The 24,879-nt window shown below is 35.4% G+C and overlaps 1 protein-coding gene across 1 annotated transcript in view; it reads left to right on the top strand.

Annotated features, from left to right (window-relative positions):
* LOC137407749 (exportin-4-like) overlaps positions 1–24,879 on the top strand; it is a 56,298-nt gene that overhangs the window by 2,154 nt on the left and 29,265 nt on the right. The window contains exons 2-8 of the mRNA XM_068094131.1: positions 11,098–11,203; positions 12,663–12,804; positions 14,968–15,109; positions 16,546–16,662; positions 19,246–19,398; positions 20,529–20,642; positions 22,461–22,618. Coding sequence (XP_067950232.1) covers positions 11,098–11,203; positions 12,663–12,804; positions 14,968–15,109; positions 16,546–16,662; positions 19,246–19,398; positions 20,529–20,642; positions 22,461–22,618 — 932 coding nt within the window. The remainder of the gene's footprint in view (positions 1–11,097; positions 11,204–12,662; positions 12,805–14,967; positions 15,110–16,545; positions 16,663–19,245; positions 19,399–20,528; positions 20,643–22,460; positions 22,619–24,879) is intronic.

The raw sequence follows: 24,879 nt of genomic DNA, 5'->3' as shown, positions 1-24,879 counted from the left end.
TGGTTTTCAAAGATTTAATATGTCTAAAAAAGGGTTTAGAATTACCCTGTTCCAATGGTGCAAAAACTTTAGTTTTTAGATAGTCATTTTTGGCTACTTGTATACTCTTTCTATACTTCCTTTGTTCATTTCTGTATTTCTGCAACAAAAAATTATCACCCGATTGTTTAAACCTCTTCCAAAGTCGTTTCTGATTACGAGATTTTCTCCTTATACTATAATTCAACCACAAATGTTTTTCATTCCTTATCTCTTTAGTTGGAACCGATAAGTTAATAGCTTGGATAAAGCTCTTTTCGAACATGTCCCATAGTTCATCAATTGAAACACTAGTGGTAACTGCATGTTTTAAATCACGCAAAAGATGATTGCGTATAAAGCACCATTGCTATATAAGCAATGGTGCTTCAGTGTTAAGACGGGAAAACAAAGAGCACAGAGCTAGCGATACAGAGTACAAACGACTGAAATAAAGACTGAGAGTTACGTTCATAATCTGCATTAAGGACAGTGCGGTAACATTAACTTACCTTTGTGCAGCTTTGTATATCTTTGGTAACATATATATTGCTTAACATTCTTACATTTACAAGTGTAACTGTTTTGAGTATTTATTCTTTAACTCATTTCAGCATTACGCTTGATTGTAGTGAACTGTTCTAATTGTTACACCTTTTCATGTTTATAGAGTTTGTGTGAATAAAAGCCATTATTCACCAGACCCTTTGTTTGCAACAATTACAGTTGTGCATGAGAGCTATTACTCATTCGGTATAAGACAACTTGTACGCAGAACCCACTTGCTAGTGGCTAGTCAGCGCTGACTTCCACAACAATATCAACATATATTCGATATTTTGCTGGCAAAGAAAGAACAAATGTTTTCTTTAAATATTTTGGTATTTTTATTGCAAAATTTTTTTGTTGGAGCTAACATGTCAGTGGAATCTTTAACAATTATGAGGCTTTGAAAGCGTACCCTATACTGTGCACCTTTGACATCTATATTTGTACAACATCAAACTTTATGTCTCAAGTTGGTCCCTTTGCGCTACTTGCCAATTTACTAGCTTAGAAATTTTGTCTTATTGCTATATTCTGCTTCAGTGTCTTATCATAGTGTCTTATCACTATATCATTTTTAAATATTTCTCTTTTTTTGCCATTTTTGGGTACTGAAGCTAGCAATAGATCGTTAATAATATCTGCTCTTCTAAAGCTCAGGACTTTTCTGATACATTGATGGTGTCCTGTAAACTGTAGGTTATTGTTTAGATGTATTTGTTATGGTATGTCGTACCATGCAATTGTCTGTTATTTATATCAAATACAATAGCTTTTCTGTGCTCAGCAAATGTTCACACTCGGAATTAAAGCAAAAAATTTCCTCAGTAAGTCAGTCTTTAGTTAGGTGTGACTAACAGTCAATTTCTACATCAAATTTTGCAAGACTATGTTTTTTGTAGGCTCTATTTGTTGAAGGGCTACTTTTCAAAAATGAGTTATGTGCTGTTTGCTTTATATGTTTGTGTAGTTGAGTGCACTAGCGAATGTGTGTGTCCATGCATACGCAGTTGTCAGCGCTTGCGTGCATATGCATGTCTGTAACCACTTTTTGACTAAATACTGCTATTCAGACTTGCCATTATTCTCTGACAACTTGCATGAAACTTTTTAGGCGTTTGCATTTGATATATAATGCCATTTGAAACTGCTAGCTTATTTTGGCGCATGCAATATTAATCTTCATAATTAAGTTTGTCAGCTATTTGATTTTACCATGTCTTGGTTATCAGTCTAGAAACTTCTTGTAGGCTACCTCTGAGTTTACCTTTTTTCTGTATGTTAGGTGTTAGTAATGACTGGTATGTTCTGTAATAGACTGTACTATTTCTGACGGTAGGTTAATGGTTAACTTTTGGAATGTCTGTTAGGATTTTCCTGAAATCACACTGTTTTGGTGCTAGCATGATCAATTGAAGGCATTTGGGTTTTCGGAGAAGGGTTTTCTAAAAATGTACTTCAGACAATGGCGATTTTTTAAAGTTTTGAACCCTGTTTTTCAAACATTTCAAACGACTGTTTATTATTCCATATATAAAGGCTAAAAGCTCTATTTCTATCAGAATAACAGGTAGATTTATCGTTGGTCAACCACATAGATGCATAGCTCAAGCTTCGGCTCCATTAAGCTTGCAAACCAATTTTTTTTTAATATGGCCTTCCTGTTACATGTATCAAAACATTTCAAATCGTTTTTTGCCCAATGGCGAAAAGCTTCATCTAAACCAGTGGTTCTTAACCTTTTTCAGTGTATTTCCCACTTTGACAAACCACACTTCGAGATTTCTCCCTCTCTAGCAGCCGAAAATTGTGGTATTGTTGCCACTTTCAGATTGCAGGGATGAGGCTTTCAAATAGCATTTTGCCACACAGTCAAAATGAATCAATTATTAATTGAACTGTGATAGAAATCATATTTTATGGATAGTTTGTCATGATATACTTTTTATTTATGGAAAAATAAAGTTCAAGGTAAACACAACAATAGAGTAATTGTATTATATAATAAAAACAGCGCAATACAAAGTTAGCAGTCATGATCGCTTAGCGGGCCCTCTGCTGCTGTTTATTTTTTACTAGCCCTGGTATGTTTGGTGTAGTGCGAGAGAGAGCACATCTTAAGTCAGCAGCTACGTCAAGCTTATTCCATGCCTTTGTCTTCATGCTGACCAAAGTTGAGAAGGCAGCATCACATAAATATGTGAATGAGAACTGTACAAGCATTCTTAACGCTTCGTAGCTGGTGTTTGGATACATAGATCTGGCTGCAACCCAGAGTTCTTCCACTGGTTTAACTCCAAATTCATCTTTCATAGTAGAATCATTGTACAAATCCAAAGATTCTTCTTAGAGCTCCTCAGGAACTTCCTCAACACACCACTTGTATGGGTCTCTAGCTAAATCCCAAAGAATTTCTTTGTTGGCATCTAATTTGGAAAAGTATTTACCGAATTCATCTCCCAAAGCAACCAAATGGCCAGAGATACTCTCAGATAGCCAATCAGGAGCACTTTCTTCTTTGCTTTCCAGCATTTCATTTAGGCATGAAAAAGAAATAAAGTTTCCCTTGCCCACACGGTTATGCCACAGCTTAAGTTTGTCTTTGAATGCACTGATGTTTTCTGCTGCTGTCAGCACATTCTTATCTCTTCCTTGCAACCTTTGATTCAACTCATTGAGCGAGGCAAAGATGTCTACCAAGTAGGCAAGAGTTGGTTCAAACCCAACTGCAGTCATCGAAGAGGACAGGTTGTTCTTTTTCTGAGTGTTCAAAAATTCCAGAATTTCTTATCTCAGCTCAAAAAACCTCGCCAACATGTTGCCCTTGGAAAGCCATCTAACTTCTGTGTGGAATAGCACAGAGAAGTGAGATGCATTCACATCTTTACATAGCTTGCTAAAGAGTCCTGTATTCAATGCAGACATCTTTATGTAGTTGATGGCTTTAATTACTGTTGAAAGATGATCGTTCATAGACTGGGGAAGAGTTCTAGCAGCGAGAGCCTCTCTGTGGGTGAAGCAGTGTGTTCCTCCTATCAATGGGTTCTTCTTTTTTACCAATTCAACAAATCTAGAGCGGCAACCCAATATTGGAGGAGCGCCATCTGCACAAACTCCAACAAGCTTGCCCCAATCTCGCTCTTCCTGTTTAAAGAATTCAGATATCATCTGCATGATATCAGCTGCTGTTGTTGTGTCTAATAATGGTTTGCAGAAAAGGAAGTCCTCTTCAACTGTATTTTGACAGACATACCGAACTCATACCATTAATTGAGAAAGATTGGTAATGTCAGTATAGTTTCATCGAGTTGGATGGTGAACTTGGGAGAAACTTTTACCTTTTCCAATAATTTGGACTGTCTATTCAGTGAGAGCTCATTGATTCTTGATCTAACGGTGTCATTTAAAAGCGCTATATAGTAGAGCAGGAGGGCATCAAAAAGCTGTCAAAAAAAGTGATTTATTCCTTTTGGAGGTGGGCTATGTGATAAGAGTAGCATCTAGATCAGAATTTTGAGCTGATTTCAAATATCTGGTTTCTACACCTCTCAGATTGTTCATTTTTGAGCAATTTAATTAATATATTATTTAAATAAAATAAATATCTGTAATGTTTCATGTGCTTCTACCAACAATGTAATAATGAAAATGGCATATAAATACTAAATAATTAGCAATAACCTAAGTTGGAATCAATTCTAATAACATTAAAATATTTATTCTTCAAATATTATGATATTAGAATTGTATTATATAATATTATGTGTTCTCAGTTTGGTTGATATTGTGGCAGCTTTACAGTTTGTCCTTGTTATTCCGCAACTCATATATCATTACAGATCTGCAAAACAAAATTGAAAGTATTTTTAAAGACTCAGACCATGTATATATAACATTTTAGTATACATATATTCATCATTAATGCTTATTATGTTGAACCGTTTACTTTATTATGCAAGTGAAATCGCAATCAGTCAGTCTTTTATACGATGTGACACATATGTATTCTAATCAAACATGAAGCGCACCTTTGGTTACAATACCACTCAAATACTAACCTTCTAATTCACAGTCATCTGAGTCTTCTGCATCACTACTTTCATCTTCATCCTCTTTATTTCTATTGCTACAGCAGCTGCTTCTGCACATGTCCATACACTTAAGATCTGTATTGTTGCACTGACAGCGACGAGACTGGCACCCAGTTTTGCATCGACAAAACATGTCCACGAGCACATCAGGAGGTGCTGGTTGTTGTGTTATTCATCTAGCTTTAAGCTCTCCATCTTCCATAAACCATCCATGTTGCTGGGGGATGGGACATTGATGATGATTTGCTTGGCTCTTCTCCATATCGCGGCCTGATAGGCAGCCTTAGATATATGGAGATTTAACTCATCTAGTGTGGGCGGTAGGTTTGGTTGTGATGTACGAGACGGTGAGCAAAAGATCTTATACCTTGCTTCATTGATGGAATTTGTCTCTTCACCATATAATCTGCGTATGAATGTCTCAATAGATTATCTTATTGCACCATCAACTTTAAAACCTGTTCCCAATGATTTCAGTGTGTTACAGAATTTAAGGTTGTTCTTTAGCAGCTTGAAGAAAGTTATCTTCCCATTGGAATAGAATGCGCTTACACTGTCATATCCACTTAGAGCATGGAGCCCGAGCAGTGCTTTGCATCGTTCGGATGTGAGGACAGTAGACAGACAGCCTGTTTACATATCTCAACTGCTTCTTACCACAGCAGTAAATGAGTTTTTGTGATGGCAGCTCATTCTCTAGAGATAGACAGCTTAGGAAAACATCTGTGTCCTGGCACTTGACTAGAACTTTTGAGCTGGGTTTGTCTTCCATTATCTTTGCGATATGTGATAACATGCGCGTATCTGCTTCCTCGTGGTCTGGTGTCAAACTATCTATTTGGTTTACAGCGATTGATCCATCAAGGTCATAGCTAATCATGTGGCATTCTTGAGAAAAAGCTGTTACAAGATCTAGTTTCTGCTTCACAGTTGACTTCCTCCATGTATCCTTTAAAAATTTCACTAAAGCAGTTTTGTTTGAGCCATCTGCTGAAAATTCAGAAGTTCGTTCTGCCTTCCTTCCACACTTCTATGACTTCTCTCACCTCCTTTAATGCTGATATCAGGGTATGTGTCACAAACAAAATCCACACGACATGTGTGATATACGTTTGCAATACTAACTATCCGTTGCAAAAGCTGACTTGCAACCATGCCAAAAGTTGGAGGAGTTTTCAGGGTCTGAATTTCGGCCATAGCATCAACCACAACAGCGTCAAAGACTGGTAGCTGTTCCTGGTTAACATAAATTGATGGTTGATCATCAGCATCTTCCTCAACAGCAGCCATCAGAGCCGACTTGGCAGTCTTCAATATAGAGCCAACAGAGTTAGTCAGGGACCAGCTGATGTTGCCAAGAGAGAATGATAACACCTTTCTCAAATCCAAGTTACGCTGTTGGCTGATCCCTAACAAATTCTCAAACAGTCTGTGCGAGCATGCTAGGACTTTTTCTTTTGGTTTTTTCTTAGCTGATGGTAATGTGGGAAAGGTTTTGAGCTTGTTTGACTTGATGGATGCATTGAAATCAATCTCTTGGGTGCTTAACCTCCTCTGGACAAATTCTGAAAGCTGTTTCTCTCCCGTCACATTTGCCATTTCAAGATCCTGCTTCACTTCAATGGAGACTTTTGCACCACTGGTAATATGTACTAGCTTGGTGGTTTGAAACGCAAATGGATTTATTCTTGCTGTTATGAGTCTTTCATGACTTCCCTCATTTCCTCATCAGCCTTCCATGCCTTTTCACGCATCTCATAACTTGCTGCATCCGAATCACCAGGTACTAGCATCTTCTTCATGTCTGTATGTACAGCTGTTCGTTCTGGGTGAGATAGAGTCCAGCATTGAGAGGCCGATGATTCCTGTTAAACCCTATGATTCTACCGTGAGACTTTGAGTCTCTTTTAACTGTTTGCTCAATAGATTGATCACAAGCAATAGAGCTGAATGGACAGTGATGTCGTGATTGTTAAGTAAAATACTCCTTTTTCATAAGAGCCTCATACACCTTGCTACGCCATACTTTCAGATTAGTCATCTCTGCATAGTACAGCATGCAATATCTAGCGTAGTTTGTGTGGTCATATGCAAAAAACCAAGGAAGGATCATACATGTAATTTATCTATAAATTTATGTCCAAATTGTAGACTATAACAAGTCATGTAAACTGCAGAGTTAGTTTTGCTGCTCACAAAATGTGCAGACAAAAATGAAAATGTTTTCTTTTTCTCCCACCAAAGTACCATCATCATGGAGTAATCATCATGAATTTGTAAAGCTATAAATACCTGATCTCACCTCTTCTGCTGTATCACATTCTTTCTGTCCCTTCTCATGTCTTTTCTCAGCTCTTTCCATAACGAGTTTGTTACAATACTTTTTATAACAGGCATAATGACAAGAAGTCTGAACTCTCATCGAAGTTCTCAATGATTAGCAATTTTTGAGCAATTTCACATTGAATGCTCTCTTCTTCCAATATCAACCATCTGTTTGAATACTGTTTAGCTGTCTCATATTGAAGTTTAGTCACTCTGACTGGGGTTTCATTCACAGACTAATCAAGACAGTGAAACAAGCGGCCTTGCTGCATCCTTGGCATGGGTTAAGGAATGCTGATAATTGACTCACTTAATCTCAAATAAAAGCATTATTAATTTTTGAGATTATAAAATAGTTTTCTTTGTCTGATATGTAACGTTTTTCAACCAAACTTGGAGTTGCCCCCTCCCATTTCGAAAATGCTCTCTAGCTCAGAAATGTGCAAACACATAGGTGTAGAAACATTATAATTGAATTCAGCATAAATTTCTGACTATAAAACATCTTAGTTTGAGTAGCCCACCCTCCGAAGGAAAAGGCTGAAAGATAAGTTTATGTTCCTGCTCTACTAATACCAGCTAATTTCTGAGAGGCAGGTTCACCAAGCACCAGCTTAGCACATTCTAACATGCAGGGTTTAATGAGTGTTTCACCAATTGTGTGTGGTTTCTTTTCTTTTGCTATGCGGTATGAAGCATATAATGATGCTTCCAATGCAGTATGTGTGTGCTGATGAATGGCACCAGTAGTGTCCAGTCTTGCTCATTTAAGTTGTCTTTCCTTAGCTTCAAAGAAAGCTCTTTCTTTCTTGGCATATTATGGGTGCCTGCTGTTTAAATGGTTCTTAATCTGATTTGGTTTCATAGAACCATTCCCAAGGTCTTCATACATAGAACACATTGTGGGAGCTGGAGACCTTGTTTAGTAAGGTGTGCAAAACCAAAATCCAGATAACTTTCATAATATTATCGGTTTAAGGACTTTGACATGATCCCCTGTAAATATGTAGATAATTTTTAATGTGCTTTGTCTATCAAAATTACATAGCTACACATGTCTAGATCATGTTACCAAAATGCACTGCGTGTACCGTATGATCAGGTTTTCTGAATTAGAGTTACAACTGATGCTTTATTCTTGTGGAATTTACACCGAATTACACCGTGAAAACTAAAATATGAAATGATATAATATAGAATGATATAATAATTAAAATAATGTGTATTGATTATAATAGATCAAAGGACAAGCAAAAGTATGGCAAAGCTATTCAGTGATATCATGAAGCTGTGTAATGCCATGTAATGTAATGTCAAGAGCTTGTAGTATGCTTGAATAAAACATGATAATTTGATAAATAATCACAGTAAAAACATACATTGAAGTAAAACATAGTAATATATATATGTACCTTGTTGGCTCATTTTCCTGGTCATACAGTAGAATGGTTGTAGTATATAGTAAAGTGTTCTTGTTCAGAAAGTATTATAGTATAAATGTGGTTACAATTTCAAGCTAATTGTGACAATAAAGGCATAAAGCCATGAGCAAGCATATTGATGGTTGTTGCTCCTTAGAATAAAAATACTGACTAGTTCACAGTATCTGTGCTGACTTTTTTTATAAAAGGCAATATGTGATTCATAGTTGTTAAAAATAAGCATGCATTTGGTAAAAAACAAGTGCTTGTCATAAAGGCAGCATCGTGGTGGTTTGTGATATCACTTTTATGGCTGTGATGACTCTTTTAGTTTGGTTATATTGTAATCTAATGGGTAAACATATTTGTTTTCTTAAAAAGTATGATTATACATTTTAGGTAAATATTCTTAGACTTACACTGCATATGTATTCAATGGAAGTAAATATTGTCAAGACTAGTGTTAGTATACATACAGCTCCTTGGAAAGCTAGCAGTCCACTGATTTGTTGTATGCTTTTTTGATGCCTCAGTAGTATGGTAATGATGCAAAACTGATGCAATGCAGACTAATTATCCAATAAGCTGCTTGATACATCACGAGGCTTGGTTTCCGTATTAATACAGTTGTACCCACAATAAAGGCATGTATATGCACCATGTATGTGGTGAAAATACAGTACAACAGCTATATCCTTGAAATGCGTGTAATCAATAATCTCAATCTGAAGCTTGAGAATTTCCCATCTCAAATCCTCAAATTTTCCACTGGTTGGAAATTTCCCACTGCTTAAGACCCCCTGATCTAAGCCTTTATTATGTCTTGTTTCTTATTTTCTGTATGGAAGAATATAATTAGCTACCAGTTTGACATCTTCGAGCCAGTCGATAATGTATAACAACCTTCCTTGAAACTCATCAAGGATGGTTTATAGACTAAACCGTATACAAAGGAACTTCCATTTGTATCTGAAGTATGGAATAACCACTACATCCTATTATGCTAGAAAATCAATCATTTAATGAATAAACAAAATTAGAGTAAATGAGTGAAGCAGACTACTTGGCAACAAAGTTTAATCATCAATCAATTAGGAAACAGTAGTAATAGTATCTCATTGGCAACAAAAAAACAATCAATACAGAGCTATCAGTGAACTGTTAAACCTTTAGGAGATTCTCTCGACTTCAAATCATATTGGTTGAGGCCCTCTCAAATCTTGTTTCATATTTTTTATTATGGACATGTGCAGGCAGCAGTAATGCAAAGAGCATCACAATAACTGAGAGTCATTAGTGATATCGTGTTATCATCATCGTTACAACTTTTCAGTGTTTTTAAAGCAGGCATGGCAAGTGAATTTTATTGCAAAATTTTCAAGGTTGGTAATATTTTTCTTGCTAGGCTTAAACTGAAATTAAAACTAAATCTTGTTTTTGTTTGTCCTTAGCTGGCTGAAAGGTGGTGTAATTAAACTCTGTCTTAGATACATGTTTAATACGGTCAGTTTTCACACATATGGTGTGTTCATGACTTTTTAAAGTTGAATTCTAACCCGTGTATGGCTGTAAGAATGTAGAAAGTACACCATGTATCATTCAAGGTTTCAATCATAAGACTGCAATGCTACATATCCTCTCCACTTCTTTATTTTATTACAATATTGTAGAATTCATTAATAACAAAATACAAGATGTCCTTTTCACTCCTTGCTTTTCCATTAGATCACAGTCTCTTTATGAAACGCAATAAGGTTTAGTTGTATAATAGCATTCAGTCATATTATTTTAGTGGACCACTTCAAAATCTAATGTCATAAAAGTACCGACCTAGTTTAGAGCATTTGCATTTACTCAGGTAGTCTAGCAAATTGTGATGTAATCATTATAGGTTAGCGTTTGATCATTCTTGATAGCATCAGCTCAATATGTACATTTCAGCCTCTGGCCTCGTATGAAGATTGATATTTTATGTGTTACTCAGTGTATCATGTATCGTATGTTACTAATACAGCAATAACTAAATGGTAAATTCACAATGTATGCATCTCATTATGATCCTTCACAATCAGAGCTTTGTGTGTCCATTGCCAGATTATGTTGGTATATTCAAATGCCTTGTAATTCTCTGTAGATTTAATATATGATATACGGTAAATAAATAAAAATAACACTGATCTTGAAAAATCACAAAATTTTATTACCCAGACACAACGAAGTTAGTCAATTGATAAAAAAGTCTATCTGATGAAAAATCACCCTATTCTTCATATTCTGTTCTAAATTAGCAAATGGTAAAAAAAGCTCTGTCCTCTATCACAGTTCAGTTCAACAACATTTTATGAGAAATGAATTATGACAGTCACTTATATATAAATGCACTAGCATAAAGCCTGGCAATGCCCGGGATTACTTTCATATTCAATCAGGTAGCCAGCAGGTGGGTGTTTAAGTGGGTGGTTCACAGGAACTAGATGGAGTTTTGATACTGAATATTATTGGCCACTTGGGTGGAAGGCACGGATAAAATGCGTGTGAAGTTTGGACAAAATCAACAAAAAATTTAGAAATGCATCATGGTTACGCTGACGAAGGGACACAAATTAACACAGTGGGATTTTTTAACCTAGATTACGGAGAGTGCAGTATATACCAACCATTTAGTTGAACCCCTATTGGTATGTTTTGTATTTTAGGCACCACCCAACCTTGTCACTCCCGAACAGCGACAAGATGCAGAACGAATTTTCATCGAGTTCAGGAAGTTTCCTTTCCCGTATGATACTTGCCGGTTTATTTTAGGTGATTAAATATCTGTTTGTGATTGGTCAACTGCTTACAATGTTACCACGATTCGATGATGTCATCAAATGTACTGCAAATTAAAATTTAACCACCTGAGTGGAATAAATAGCTCCCTAATTTCCAACGTGAATTATAATACTTAATTTCTGTAAGTCGAGTTCTTTAAGCTCACTAGTTGAGTACCTATCTGCGTAGGCTTAACTTACTGGCTGTTGAAATGGCATGTTTTTAGTTTTTTCAGCTTTATTTCATCAACACCATACTCTAGATAGTTTTGCAGTTATTTAGTTAAATGTCTTAATATTTATTGGCTCAGTTAAGGCTTATAGGCTTGCTCTCCATAATAATGCTTTAAACCTGTTTGTGGTTGTCATAGTTTTACATTAAGCTTTATCTGGTACGATTTGTTCTCTAAACAGGCTACTCATTCAAACTTCACAGTTTGCTGAAAGATTAGCTCTATTTAGAGACCTGATAGACAATATAAATTATGCTAATACCGTATTAGCATAATCACTAATATCACAACTGCAGACAACTCAACACACTCATGTTGTATTAGTAATACAACATGAGTATGTTGAGTTGTCTGCAGTTGTGATATACAATCGGTGCTCCAAAACCCAAATTATAAAATGCTGCCAAATCGGACTCTATTTTCACAGGAATCGCTATAACATCCTCTCGTGTTCTGTTCTGTGAAATACAAAAAAATTCTTTTTGTTTTCTCGTTTGTTCGGTGAAAAACCTACAGATATGAGTTACCCGAAGCGAGTAGTTTATAAAATTTATCATTAATTGTTTCTGCACATTTAGCGAAAGATTTGACTGTGTCTGGAGATGGTGAATAACTCGTATGGTGGTAATTGTTTAGATCACTTCTGGATGCTTTTGATATTAATAACATTAACACAAGTCCTTGGAGAGCTTGACTCACATTTTGTTTATCAAATTCTTAGAGGTTTTATGAAAAGAGATCATAGTTTATGTCAAAGTGAGTCGTCTATTTTTAGCATTTTCAGAAAAGTTATGGTACCATATGAGCCAAAAACAATAAATAAAAATGTTTAAAAATGAAAAAGTTATATTCTCATTTGAAGGTTACAGAACTTGCTGCAAAACAAAACTGCTCACCTTTGAATGAATGTTTATTAAAGTGTAATACCAATAATAAAATAATAATTTTGATATATTATTTAATAACAAAAGTGAATTTTTGACCAATTTATTCATAAATTATACAATGAAATTGTATGTTTTGTTTGATCAAATCAATTTTTTTATTATGCAACTGTCAAGCTTCTGAAACTCATTTGGTAGTAAAATAATTCACATTCAAGTGAATTATTTTGTAATCACCAAGTTTAAATGAAACTAAATCATTTTTGGCTCTCTGACATCGTAAATGATGAAAAACGTCCGAGACTTTTATGAGCGTCATCCTCTGTAACAATAGAGCACAGCAAGGATGACTATACCAAGTTTCAAGCTGCGGCCACCATCAAATGCTCTATTGTGAGAGAGTGGGCAACTCTGCAACCTCATGATGTGGAGCAGCTGAGGATATTCCTGCTACAGTATGTCACTTCCCATCTCGGGTATGTCCGTTATACATGTACTCTTTCTCTAGTCACCCTCTTTATTTTATCAACTCTTTCATCTGCTCTGATTCTTTCTTGGCTCTTTTGTCTGCATCTTCTATCCTTCATCTCCTTTTCGCTTCCACATTCTCTACCGCCTACTTTCACCACGCTAATCTTTCATTCTCGCTCTTTTTTATCATTTTCTCTCCCCTTTTCTCTGTTTTTCTCTTTCAACTCTCACATAGTTCTCTCATGTGTTGTTCTTGTCTTCTATCTTTTCAGATTGTCTTTTTCTCTTCAACTATCACGTCTTACGTCAACTGTAGAATTGGTAATGCAAACTATATCCAGGTATTTGTATGGCCTACAAAAAGTGCAATATATTTCAGTGACAAATAGTTTTTTAGATTGCCCATGCGTTGGTATGAGATCGATGAACTTCAGCACTAGAAATGAGCAGTAAACTGTTCATGCCAATAAGGTCAAGTTGGTCAAGTTGTTTAGTAAGGTATTCTTTATTAAATAAAGTCTATATTTAGTTACTATAGGTAGTATACTAGAAGTCAAATGGGACTCACTCAGTGTAGGGGTGGACAACTCAAACGCTCAACTTTCATTTCCTCAACCACAAATATGATAATACTAGCTGTGCTACCCTTCGTTGCCCGGATGTTAAAAGTCAGCTTATAAACAATGAAAGGCAATGAGAGTTTCCTGTCACTTGCTATTAGCCTGACACAATGCCAATGGATAATTTGACTGAGCTTACTAATAAGAGCTACCGCTTCTAATGACGTTACGCCATCACTTTGTCGTGCCGGAGAGCGGTAGTGTATTTGCTCCCATATAGTGACATATATAGCCCAAAGAATCCATTAAACTCGTGTGGCTGAATTGGTAAGGCATTGGACTGGTGAACCGGAGGGTCCAAGATCAAATCTTCTGCGACATGGGTTTTTTATTCTAAGCTGTTAGATAATAGCTATAGCTGAACAAACACACGGACTGACTAACTTTGAGAAATATAGACTACCTGTGCTACCCGGCATTGCCCGGGTAATCAAGAAGTCTATGCACAGAAAATTGATTTGTATTTAACATATAACAACATTTGCCATTATAACTTTCAAACTGCATATCATGAGGAAAGTGTTTTGTGTAGTTGAAATAAGTTAAGAGTAAATAAAAACAACTGTTAAGGTGTTCAAACTTAGTCAAACAACTGCAACTTTGAAATTTCATATGAGGAAAAGGTTTTGTGCAAGTCAGATAAATTTTTAAAAAATAAAACAACTAAAAAAGGGTTTAGATGTAAATGTGAAATAATTAGCAAGTAATAGCTAAATTAAATCGGTTTTGCTACGATTACAATAAAGCATGATTCGGAAATGATACAATTAATACAAACTGAGAAAATAAATTCCTGAATATGTTGAATTAATAATAGTAATAGAAGTGTGTGTGTGTATAAAAAAGGTTACTGTTCCACCAGAAGCTATCTATTAAAACTGAATACAACGATACCGGTACCTCTCGATACTGGCACAAATGTAAAAATGAGATATCGTACTGTCTTCGTCTGACCGAAGTGAGTAAGTTTTAATATGTATTAAAATACTCATGAGGATAAAAAACTTGCGGATAAATTCGTTGTGAGTTCAAATCCATCAGAAAACAGTTTTAATTCCAAGATTTTAATAGCTATAGCTGAATACGCACACATACCCACACACATACGACCAACTTTGAGAAATATATATAGATTATTATCCATTTTTGCTAGCATTTCAATTGCAGCTTTTTCAATATCGAAACAGACTTTCCCGGAGCTATAAGCTCATTGAGTATTTGGGCTAGTGAACAACATCTGCTAGAAGTTTAAAGTCGACTAAATAGGTGATATGTCCTGAAAAATCACAGAAAATCTGCTATCTGTGTTTCTAAGATTACAGTAATGGAAGGCTGTCAGATATGCTATCTCTTGGTAGGTTAAACCTAGCCTCACCCTGATACATGTCATCTTTCTTGAAGAATTTTAGCCTACAGGCATATGTTAGAGAGGAGATCTTTCAGACACTTGCAGTTATTGTCAAAAGGGGCATGATGGAATCCGATGCTATTGCCAAAGACAAACTGTTTGATGAAGTCATGCAACTCATTTTTCTTGATGAATTTTAGCCTACAGGCATATGTTAGAGAGGAGATCTTTCAGACACTTGCAGTTATTGTCAAAAGGGGCATGATGGAATCCGATGCTATTGCCAAGGACAAACTGTTTGATGAAGTCATGCAACTCATCAGTACTGGAGACCTATCCATGGTAGGTGTGATATTGCATTGTTACCAAACCTGTTAATGTAGGTTTACTATTGCATAGTCACTAGCCTGGAATAATACATCATATTAGAGACTGACCTCATAGTGTTTCAGGAGACTCTCTAACAGTATGTTTCATTGGTTGGTATGAGATTAAGTTTGCTATCGGTAGGGGCAATATTGTATTATTTTGGTAGGTATGATATTGCTTTACTACATAGTCCATCAGCAGTAGGTTTAATATTGTATCGGTGCACTCGGGTGCAGTTTATGAGTGGTTGGTGTAGTTGTGATTAACAATGTTTTGTTGAAGGACTGGAAAAGAACAGAGGCTATGTAGCTCACGCTTGCACTACTCCTATTGGTCTGTCGTCTGATTGGTTGAATTTATAACTCCAATGTGTTACTGCTTTATAATATTTTTTTAGATTTTGTTCGAATTAAATTTATTTACTGAAACTTACACTAAATAAAGGAGTTGAGTTGTCTGAAGTTGAACTGAGTATGGGCGTTGCTGTAAGCATTTAAGTCTCTCAGGTGTCTTAGGCTTTAGAATATTTAGACTCTACCGTATGTAAAAGTTGGAATTCTCACGGTTCCACCATTTTAATTTTCAGTTATAGAGTCTAGCGGTGGTAAGGAGGGTGTTGTATTGTTTTACAAACTACTACCTTTCATGCCAACTAGCATCATGGGGAAGTTTGTATGAATATCCTATATCTTTATTATTATTTTTTATTATATTCAAATATATTAAATATATTATATTTTATCTTTATTTAAACTTACACAAAGATTTAGTAGATTGCACCAGAAAGTATCGGCATTTTTCTATCATCTGCGATTTTTTTTGGTGTTTGAGTTAATCTGACTGCCAGGATGTTTCAAGATTTGATTTCAAGATTTTTAAAATCTGATCGCGGCTAAAATACTCGGAATAAAAATATGTGTCCAAATGGTGTCACTAGTCACTCGGCTGTCTGTCTCTCTCGATATCGGCTATTGTGTTCAAGTTGTAAATTGTAAATAAGTTGTTCAAATTGGTCTCGGCAACTATAGAAGTCATAATCTCACTTTCGCTTGAATCTGACCGTTTTAACCGCGATCAAGTTTTGTCGGCTTTAATTTTGACAACTTTGTTTTATCGGTTATTACTTTATTAATTTCGATTTTTACAAAGTTTAGATTTTTGCATTCATTTTTTTTAATGCTTTTCGTAATTCCAATTTTTATTGTTAAGTTTTTGTGAGAGCTTCGGAATGATTTAAACCTAATGTAGTGTACTCTTATGGCGATATTTGCTACAAAATATATGACGATTTTGGCTTATGCAGAAAATCTCAAAATGGATTAGTTTGGTATTTAAAGATTTCACTGTTGTAACTGTATTTTGTAATTTGTATCAAGCAGAATTAGTTTAGATTATTTGTTATTTTATAGCAACTGATTGCCTGCAGCTTGCTCACAGCTCTTCTCAGTGAGTTCTCCAGCTATTCAAAGTCTGCTGGCACTGGCTTCACCTGGGAGTTTCACATCAGGTGTAAAAGGCATTTTGAGGTCAGTGCTTGATAAGAAGGTTAAAGGTTATGTCATACTGTGAGACAAATTGGTTTCTGTCTGGCAATAACAAAAATCTGATGAGCCATTGAATATTGAGCTGAATATTCAATGGCTCAATGAATGAATTCAGCCTCGATGAGCCATTGAGGCTGAATATGCAGGAGGCAGGCTTGGCCTGAGGAATGCATCATGTGCCATACTACATGTGCATACCTATATAGCACCAGTATGTTTCTCATAATAGCAAATTACAATTGTACATGGTTATACCAGAACTGCCAAGCTCTTTCTCTCTCTAAGTGCATCAGAACTGAACCGGCTTGAATTCTCTACTGAAAATAAGGATTTATCATATCATTGTGTTTTTATTAAAAAAAACAAATTGTTTGCTTTTTAATCGATTTAGTTTTAGTTTTGAGACACGCATGATGTAACTAGACACTGAGCATTCTTTTTTGTATCTGAGAATGGATTTTTTTGAGGCTGGTGTGCTTTATGTATACTATAAAAAATCGCCAATATTTTTCGTCGATTGTGTCCTTTCTTTTTTTATACCTTCCGACTAAAGTGAACCCTCGCTATACAATTTTAATTCATTTCAGTGTTGGCATCGTAAGGCGAAAATGTCGTATAGAGTGATATAGAAACCCATAGTAATTATCTAGTCAAGCACTCCCTGGTAAAAATCATCAAACTTTTATATACGTACGGTACATATTAAAAATTAGTAACAAAATAATATGTTAAACCTTAGTAACTATAGTTACCTACAATAACTTAAGTGTATTTAGTGGTTATGATCTGCAATAAAATGTAACATTACTATGTACTATGTGCAGTATGTACCTTAGGGAGTTCTTACCTTCGAAACAGACGTATCACATGAGCATCGAATTTAAACCATAACTGTCACGTACAACATATATTGTATTTACTAGATAAATCAGACACGCTGATTCTGATTTTGTACTCGAAATAAAGATTGGTGCGCTAACCTTCAAAGTCATGAAGGCTTTTTTAAAGCGTTTCAATATCCGTCTCGAAAACAACACAATTGGCACAACATGCTCTGCCCATAAATATTTGACATATCCTAGCTTTTTATGAACGGAAGTTAGGAATGTTTAGTCCGATTTAGAATAATAGAGATGGGTGTCTTAAAACCCATTATTATCTAAACTCAGCCTGTAAAATAATCTGAGTCTTTTATGAAAGGTAGATAAACTATTTAAAATTGCTCGTAGCTAGTTACATGATGTTTAATAGGCTGAACGTCGAGAAAAATGAGTTCAAAAAAGCGCAATTTTATTACAAGCTGGCGTTGTTATCGCGCTTTTTTGAGCTCATTTTTAAATATGCAATGTTAAATAGCTTATTTACCTTTCAAAACGACTGAAATTATTTTGAAAGTCTGAATTTAGATAATAGGTTTTACGACACCCATCTCTATCATTCTAAATCGGATTAAACATCCCTAACTTCCATTCCTAAAAAGATAGGTTACATCACGTCACATATGTATGGGCGGAGCATGTTGTGCCGATCGTGTTGTTTTCGAGACCGATATTAAAACGCTTTCCTTACTCTGGAGGTTAGTGGACCAATCTTTATTTTGAGTACAAAATTGGAATCAGCGTGTCTGATTTATTTCTCTTGTAAGTACGATAAAAGTTGTACATGACAGTTATTGTTTAACTTAAATGAAATTAGTTTCCTAAACAGCTTCCTAGCTTCCTTACTTAAAGCAAAGTGTTAATATGTATTTTACTAAACTTGAACACTTTCATCGACTAAAATTTGATCACTTATTTATTTCCGGTTTTGTTTTCATTATAACTTATGACGAATAACGCTGAACTGAGAGAAAGCAAGCATCGTATCTCTTTCAGGCATTGTGGGAGGGATTTCAGCTAATAGCATATCGGCATTTTCGTTATTGCAGCGTATTCAGGACACCGACTGCCAAATTTAAATTTCGAGAGAATTTTTGTTGATGTCATATGGCCAAAAACATGTCGTATGGCAAGGACAAAAACACATCGTGTTCCACATCGTGAGGCAAAAAAAATCGTATAACAGGGACGTTGTAACCTCGGGCGCACTGTACATTTATTGCCTGAGCGCTATTTAACATTCAGTAGATACTGTTTGAGCAAACCCTTGAAAATCAAGTATGATGTCTACTTAGCTTATTGCAAGCAGAGGCTGTGGGTGTGTTTTAAAGAGCCATCATTGTACAAAAAATGGCTCTGTGACCTTGGTTAGATATATCAGAGTCCAGCGGCAAGGGAACTTCGGTGACTGGAGAGTTGCCTAGTTGCAGAGAGTTATTAAGAGTAATCCCTCCATGATCGAGTATAAGGACTTTCTAGCTTACTGCAAACAGAGACTGTGTGTTTATTTAAAAGTATTGTTGTACAAACAATGTCTCTGTGATCTTGACTGGACACGTCAGAGTTTAGTGACAATGTAATCTCCACAACTGGAGACATGTCCAGTTGCAGAGAACAATTTAAGGTTGGATGTTAGTAGGCTACTGAAGGTAGCTAGAAGTTACTGTTATGTTCTTGTAAACTTTAGAGCAATTACCTGCTGCGCACCATGGTCTTCACGCTGCAGCTGCTCGAAGAATTGGTAAAGTGCGAGCCACCGTTCAGTCGAGACCAGCTTCCTGTTATGATGCGTTTCCTCTCTATTGCCTCTGACATACTCAGCTGGGAGTTCCTTCCCCTGAAACATATCCTTTCTAATACCAGATATAATTCTCTTTTTTCTTTCTAACTTACTTAGTAGGTGAATTTAGGCCTTGGTGTAATTTGGTTGTTTTTTGTATTTACTGTTCATTACCTGACCAAGTAACTTATTTATATGTGTAATGAGTATTCGAAACCTCCTTTAGTTTTGCTAGGCTGTCTAGCCAAGTTCTTTCCTAGCAAAGGTTTTATAGTTGACAAACTTCTGGTGAAAGAATACGCTACACATCACAGTTGTTGTATTGCGATGCTTGGCTGTCCCCGAAAATGCTCAAAAACATTTATAAACTCTCGTTTGCTGGAGATCAGCAAGTGGGGCGCACATGCAAACATCTACTCTACATCAAGGGTGTTTAAGAAGTTTACAGAGAATAGTACTTGCAAACAAAAGCGATGCTTTGCAAAATTGTCTCATGAACATTGGATCGTACATGGTAACATTGTACAAAAAGCCTGGCTTGTCATTTGCTAAGGTCTTTCCATTTGGATGGTCATTTCAGTGTTCATTTCATTTTGCAATTATGAGTTGTATATTCTATGGAATGGACCAGAGCGAAAAAATTGAAAGCCGCTGTTCAATATTGTTAATATGGGGTTGAAATCAAAAGTTTTTTCAAGTTTCCATTGCTTTCTGTCAATAAAATGCTTACATTTCAAAAAGAGCATAATCTAGTGCACACATTATATTTATTTATAATATAAATATATTTATAACTTTATATAAATATTTATTTATGTACATAAATTAATTTGTTTATATATGTACATAAATAAATTTGTTTATGTATATAATAAATAAAAATATTTATTTATATAAATATTTTTTAAAAATTAAAAAAAATTACCAATTATGCTTGAAAGGCCCCTTAAGATGTTATAACACGAAGAAGTGGCCTCTGTGGTACTTGGGACCCAGAATGTAAGTGTAAATGTGTTGTCATTTCAACTAAGGGGCTGTTAACCGCGACAATACATAAATCAGACTCTGTGTTTTTAATATTCTTGGTATTGTTTATTGTATAAGATATGTATTATCTGCTTCTTATTAGCCTCCAACTAGTCTGTGTGGTATCATATTACACTAACAACATTTCTTAACAAAAGTAAATACTAACGAGACGTCATATGGTACCTTTTGGTGGAATCAACCAGCCTCCGCTCAGGCCTCCAGCCAGTTGGAGACAGACCATCTGCAGACCCGAGCTTATCAACCTATTCTTTACTGTAAGTATAATAATTATGAATAGTAATTAAACATGTATTAAAAATTGAGAAAGTGATATGCTTATAAATAATGAGAGGTGATGTAGTTGCCTGCCACTTGCTATTAGCCTCGCACATTGCCAATGGACAATTTGAGTAAGCTTACTAATAAGAGCTAACTACTTAACAACTAACCGCTCTCAATGACGTGATGGCACAACATCATGGCGAGCGGTAGCGTATTTGCACTCATATAACAACATATATCACCCATTGAATCCATCAAGCTCGTGTGGCTTAATTGGTAAGTGATTTGACTGGTGAATGGGAGGGTCTGAGATCAAATCTCCTGTGATGTGGATTCTTTTCCAAGATTTTAATAGACCTAGCTGGACAGACACGTATGCACACAGACTGTGAAAAAAATAAAATAATTATATATAGATTAGTTACATAATAGTAAACTGGAATTTCTATGTCATGCTAATATGTTATTTTTACCAATGTTGATGTTATCAACTGTACTATTGCAGCATTGCTTGAAGCGCATGCAGACTTCCATCATGGAACTATGAACAGCGGTGTAAAAAATAAGCAGACGGCCCTAGAATTTTGATTAACTTCTGTAAATAGGTTGTCTTAGTTGCTAGCTAATGCTTTGAAGTTGCACTTATTACATATAAAAGTGAAGCTCGGAGCCTCTTCTATTCAGATATGCTATTAAAACACATTTTAACTAGTTTAACCCTCAAATTCAGACTTTTGCTAGTACAAAAACCGATAATCAGGGATTTTTTGGTGAGTATTGTTTATTATTGTTATAATTTACCAAATTTGCTACAGTTAGCTGTCAACAAAAACTGGATAAGTTGGCCATCAAAAGGGTCGTTGCGGTTGGTTTAAGATGTCTTTAGATTAATATTGTCATTAGTGACTCAGTTACAGTGCACAAGTCCAGAAAACGGACATTTCTCTAGACTGTTTTATATCTGTATCTGTACAGATTGTCATTTTCAACCATTAAAAAATGAAATGTTCAGAGTTTAGCCTACATAATCTCTCAAAAATATACATTTACAGCTGTTTGGTTTACATATTTGAAATCAGGACAGATAGAGGATTAATTTAATATATAATTTATGGATATTGATTAAATTCACAATGAGTAGCAACGTTGTAAATGAGAATTTTTGTTTTCTAATAAAGAGGTCCAGATTATCTCACACACCACTGTATATAATTCTATTGTGATGAGGTGCCAGAGATGCAGCCTGACATACAGTTCTGTAATCAGATAATGCTACCTGTAGCTAATTGTCTTTGTTTTGCATCACTGAAAATGTAAAATTCTACGAGAATCTTGCTGAACCTTTGCAATATTTTTGTCTACTAAACTTCTAGTGATATCCTGAAATCCTCGTAGACGGGTCTACTATCATTATTCTTGTCTGAGTAAATGGTGCTAGTGATTGTTAATTATGATGAGGCTGGCAGTGCCATGCCCTAACTAGTAGACATATTGTGAATCACAAACTGAAGCTATGAAGTATTTTGGGAACACAAAGCTCCGTAATTATAATTTATGACACTTTTATGTTAGCACCAAACACGTGATCAATCTCATATAAATCAATCAGCGAAATCTTATGAATTTTGTTCTGTATCTTACCCCATCTCAATAATTATTATATTATCATAAATTAATGGTAATTGATCTATTACCAATAATAATTGATAATTTATCAATTACCAATAATGATTAGTAATTGATAAATTCTGCTTCAATTATAATTAGATTGCTCAAAATAGTATTGTTATTTGCTTTTTTCAACATTTCAGCTTTATGGAAAAGTTCATTACAATGCAGAGCTATCCCATCATGCTTTGCAATGTCTCGGACAGCTGGCAACTCTCAACGGAGCCGTCTTCAATGACTCTTCGCTGCAGTTGACATATCTGACACAGTTTATCACTGCATACCTTGGCACATTAAAAAGGTGCTGTATCATGTTATTTGTTGCAGTGTGGTGTATATCGGTTATGGCTTACCGCTGACAGGCCAGTGCGACGTGAAAGATATCATGTGTAATAAGAATGTGCACAATTATTCCATGGTGCAGCAAGATGGTTGAGTGGTGCGGATGGTAGCGCGCTTGGTTCGGAATTCAAATATCCAGGTTCAATTCTTGTGCGGTACAATATTTTTTCTAGCACTTTTAACGTAGCTTCAGGTGAATGGACACAGCTCCAAACAAAGCTACAAACATACAAAGATTGTATGTTTGTAGCTTTCATCCCATGCAAAGGTTAATAATCATGATTCACTTTTCTCAATGGGACAGACAACTCTTATCTTGAGCTGTTCATATTAATTACAGTGTCTGATTTTTTATTTAGATGAATTTATAGTTATATGGCTCACAGGTTGAAGCTGATGCAATTGTTCATGTCTAACAAGAAATTGATTTCACCTGTTAACATGTCATCATAAGAATTGTCCATGTCTGTTTGTCATCCAAAAGCAACTGCCAGATTTAACATTTTTGCTAACCGAAATTAAGTTTAAACTATGTTTATATGGAATTTGTTTTAACTGCGAAATTGATGTCTAATACTGTTTTTATAACCATCATTAAAGAAAGCATGGTGGTGACAAATACAATGCATATTTATAGATGACTAAGCGAATACCCGGCGTTGCACGGGTATTAAAAATAGTGGCAGGTAGTGTAGTTGCTTGCCACTTGCAATTAGCTTGGCACATTGCCAATAACTAATTTGAGTAAGCTACTATTCTTATTGCTAAACTTATTAATATGAGCCGTGAGAGCAAGCTTTAGTGACGTTGCGTAACGCAGACTGTTATGCATATTTTTACCGAGATAGCGACTCATATCATTATCTCGCATAGCTTGATTAGTTCCGTTCATCAGGCAATAGCCTGATGAACCTCAGGAGGTTCTGAGATCAAATCCAGCACAAACCGGATCAGTCAACGCTAGATTTAATAGCTATAGCTGGACACACCAAAGACCGGACTGAGTTTATATGTAGATTGTGGGCAGACAACTTCATTTTGAAATTGGTATATGCAGTAGACACTCCTATAATGTGTACTTGCTATAACGTAGATAATTTATGTGTAGTTTTTGCTTCGTACTATGTAAAAAATTCCATATAGCGTTAAGTGTCTAGTTAGGCAGGTTCTCAAACTCAAGTTGAATGGTAACCTGTCTTGCCACACTTGCGAGAAAAAAATGACGTGTGTTTATCATTATATTTATTATATCTACAACTTCCATGATAATCTAGCTCATCGTGATAGATCGTCGAATTTTTCAACAAAATAGAGAATTAGTAGCTAGCCGCGCAATTGTTCATAAATACATAAAAGGCGATCGATTGGTGAAGGTGTTACAGCGTCGGTCCACTAATTTGAATGTCATGAGTTGGAGTAGCATTGAAAATTATCTTCAACTCTAATCTTGACCCGTGAATACAGGTAGACGATCAGCAGGTAGTACCGCTCTTTTTATAGCAAAAATATTTTTGTTATATTGTAAACGTATAAAATATTTGTTATTAGTTTTACTTTGCAGAATAGACTTCGCTGTTTAGAAAATATGAGCAAATCGCTATAAATGAACGTCGAAGATGAGCGATCCCCATCAACTTATTGTAAAAGTATCACAATCTATAAAACCAATCAAATTGATCAGAAAAAAAGAAAAGTTGTCGATGCAAACCAATAATACTGCAATTACGCTACAGCTCAAAAATTAAAAAAATAAGTCTAGTTTTGCCTTTTTGTATGGCCAAAGGGTTAAGTTTAAAAAGATCTTGGAACGGGTTAGGCGATTTACATGTATTTTACTGTTTGAATGACATAAAATCCCTACAATGTAAACATTCCTAAAATCAATTATTTAGGTTATCGGAGCACCTCCTGTAATATATTTAAATTGCGTGTCTAAAAATTAGGTTTGATAGCAACACGGCTAAAATTATATCAATGGTAGAATTTTGTTGGTAGTATAGGTTTTTTTTAAAACATGTCTGATATCCCTGTGAGAAAGCTGCCTTGCGATGTCTTTTTTCTGAGCAGTGTCTATAGACATTAATTTATGTAGTGCAATTGCGGTTTTATAATACTCTTCCTAGCACCACCAAAGTGACTTGGGTGGCTCGAACCATCAACCTACTGAGCATAAGTCCGCGCCCTAACTACTATTGCACGAGTAATAGAATAGTTACCTAA

Source organism: Watersipora subatra, chromosome 11 (genome assembly GCF_963576615.1).
Source record: "Watersipora subatra chromosome 11, tzWatSuba1.1, whole genome shotgun sequence".
In the NCBI taxonomy this organism is placed as follows: Eukaryota; Metazoa; Bryozoa; class Gymnolaemata; order Cheilostomatida; family Watersiporidae; genus Watersipora; species Watersipora subatra.
Note: the sequence above shows the minus strand (reverse complement) of the source record. Positions and strands in the feature narration are given on the sequence as shown.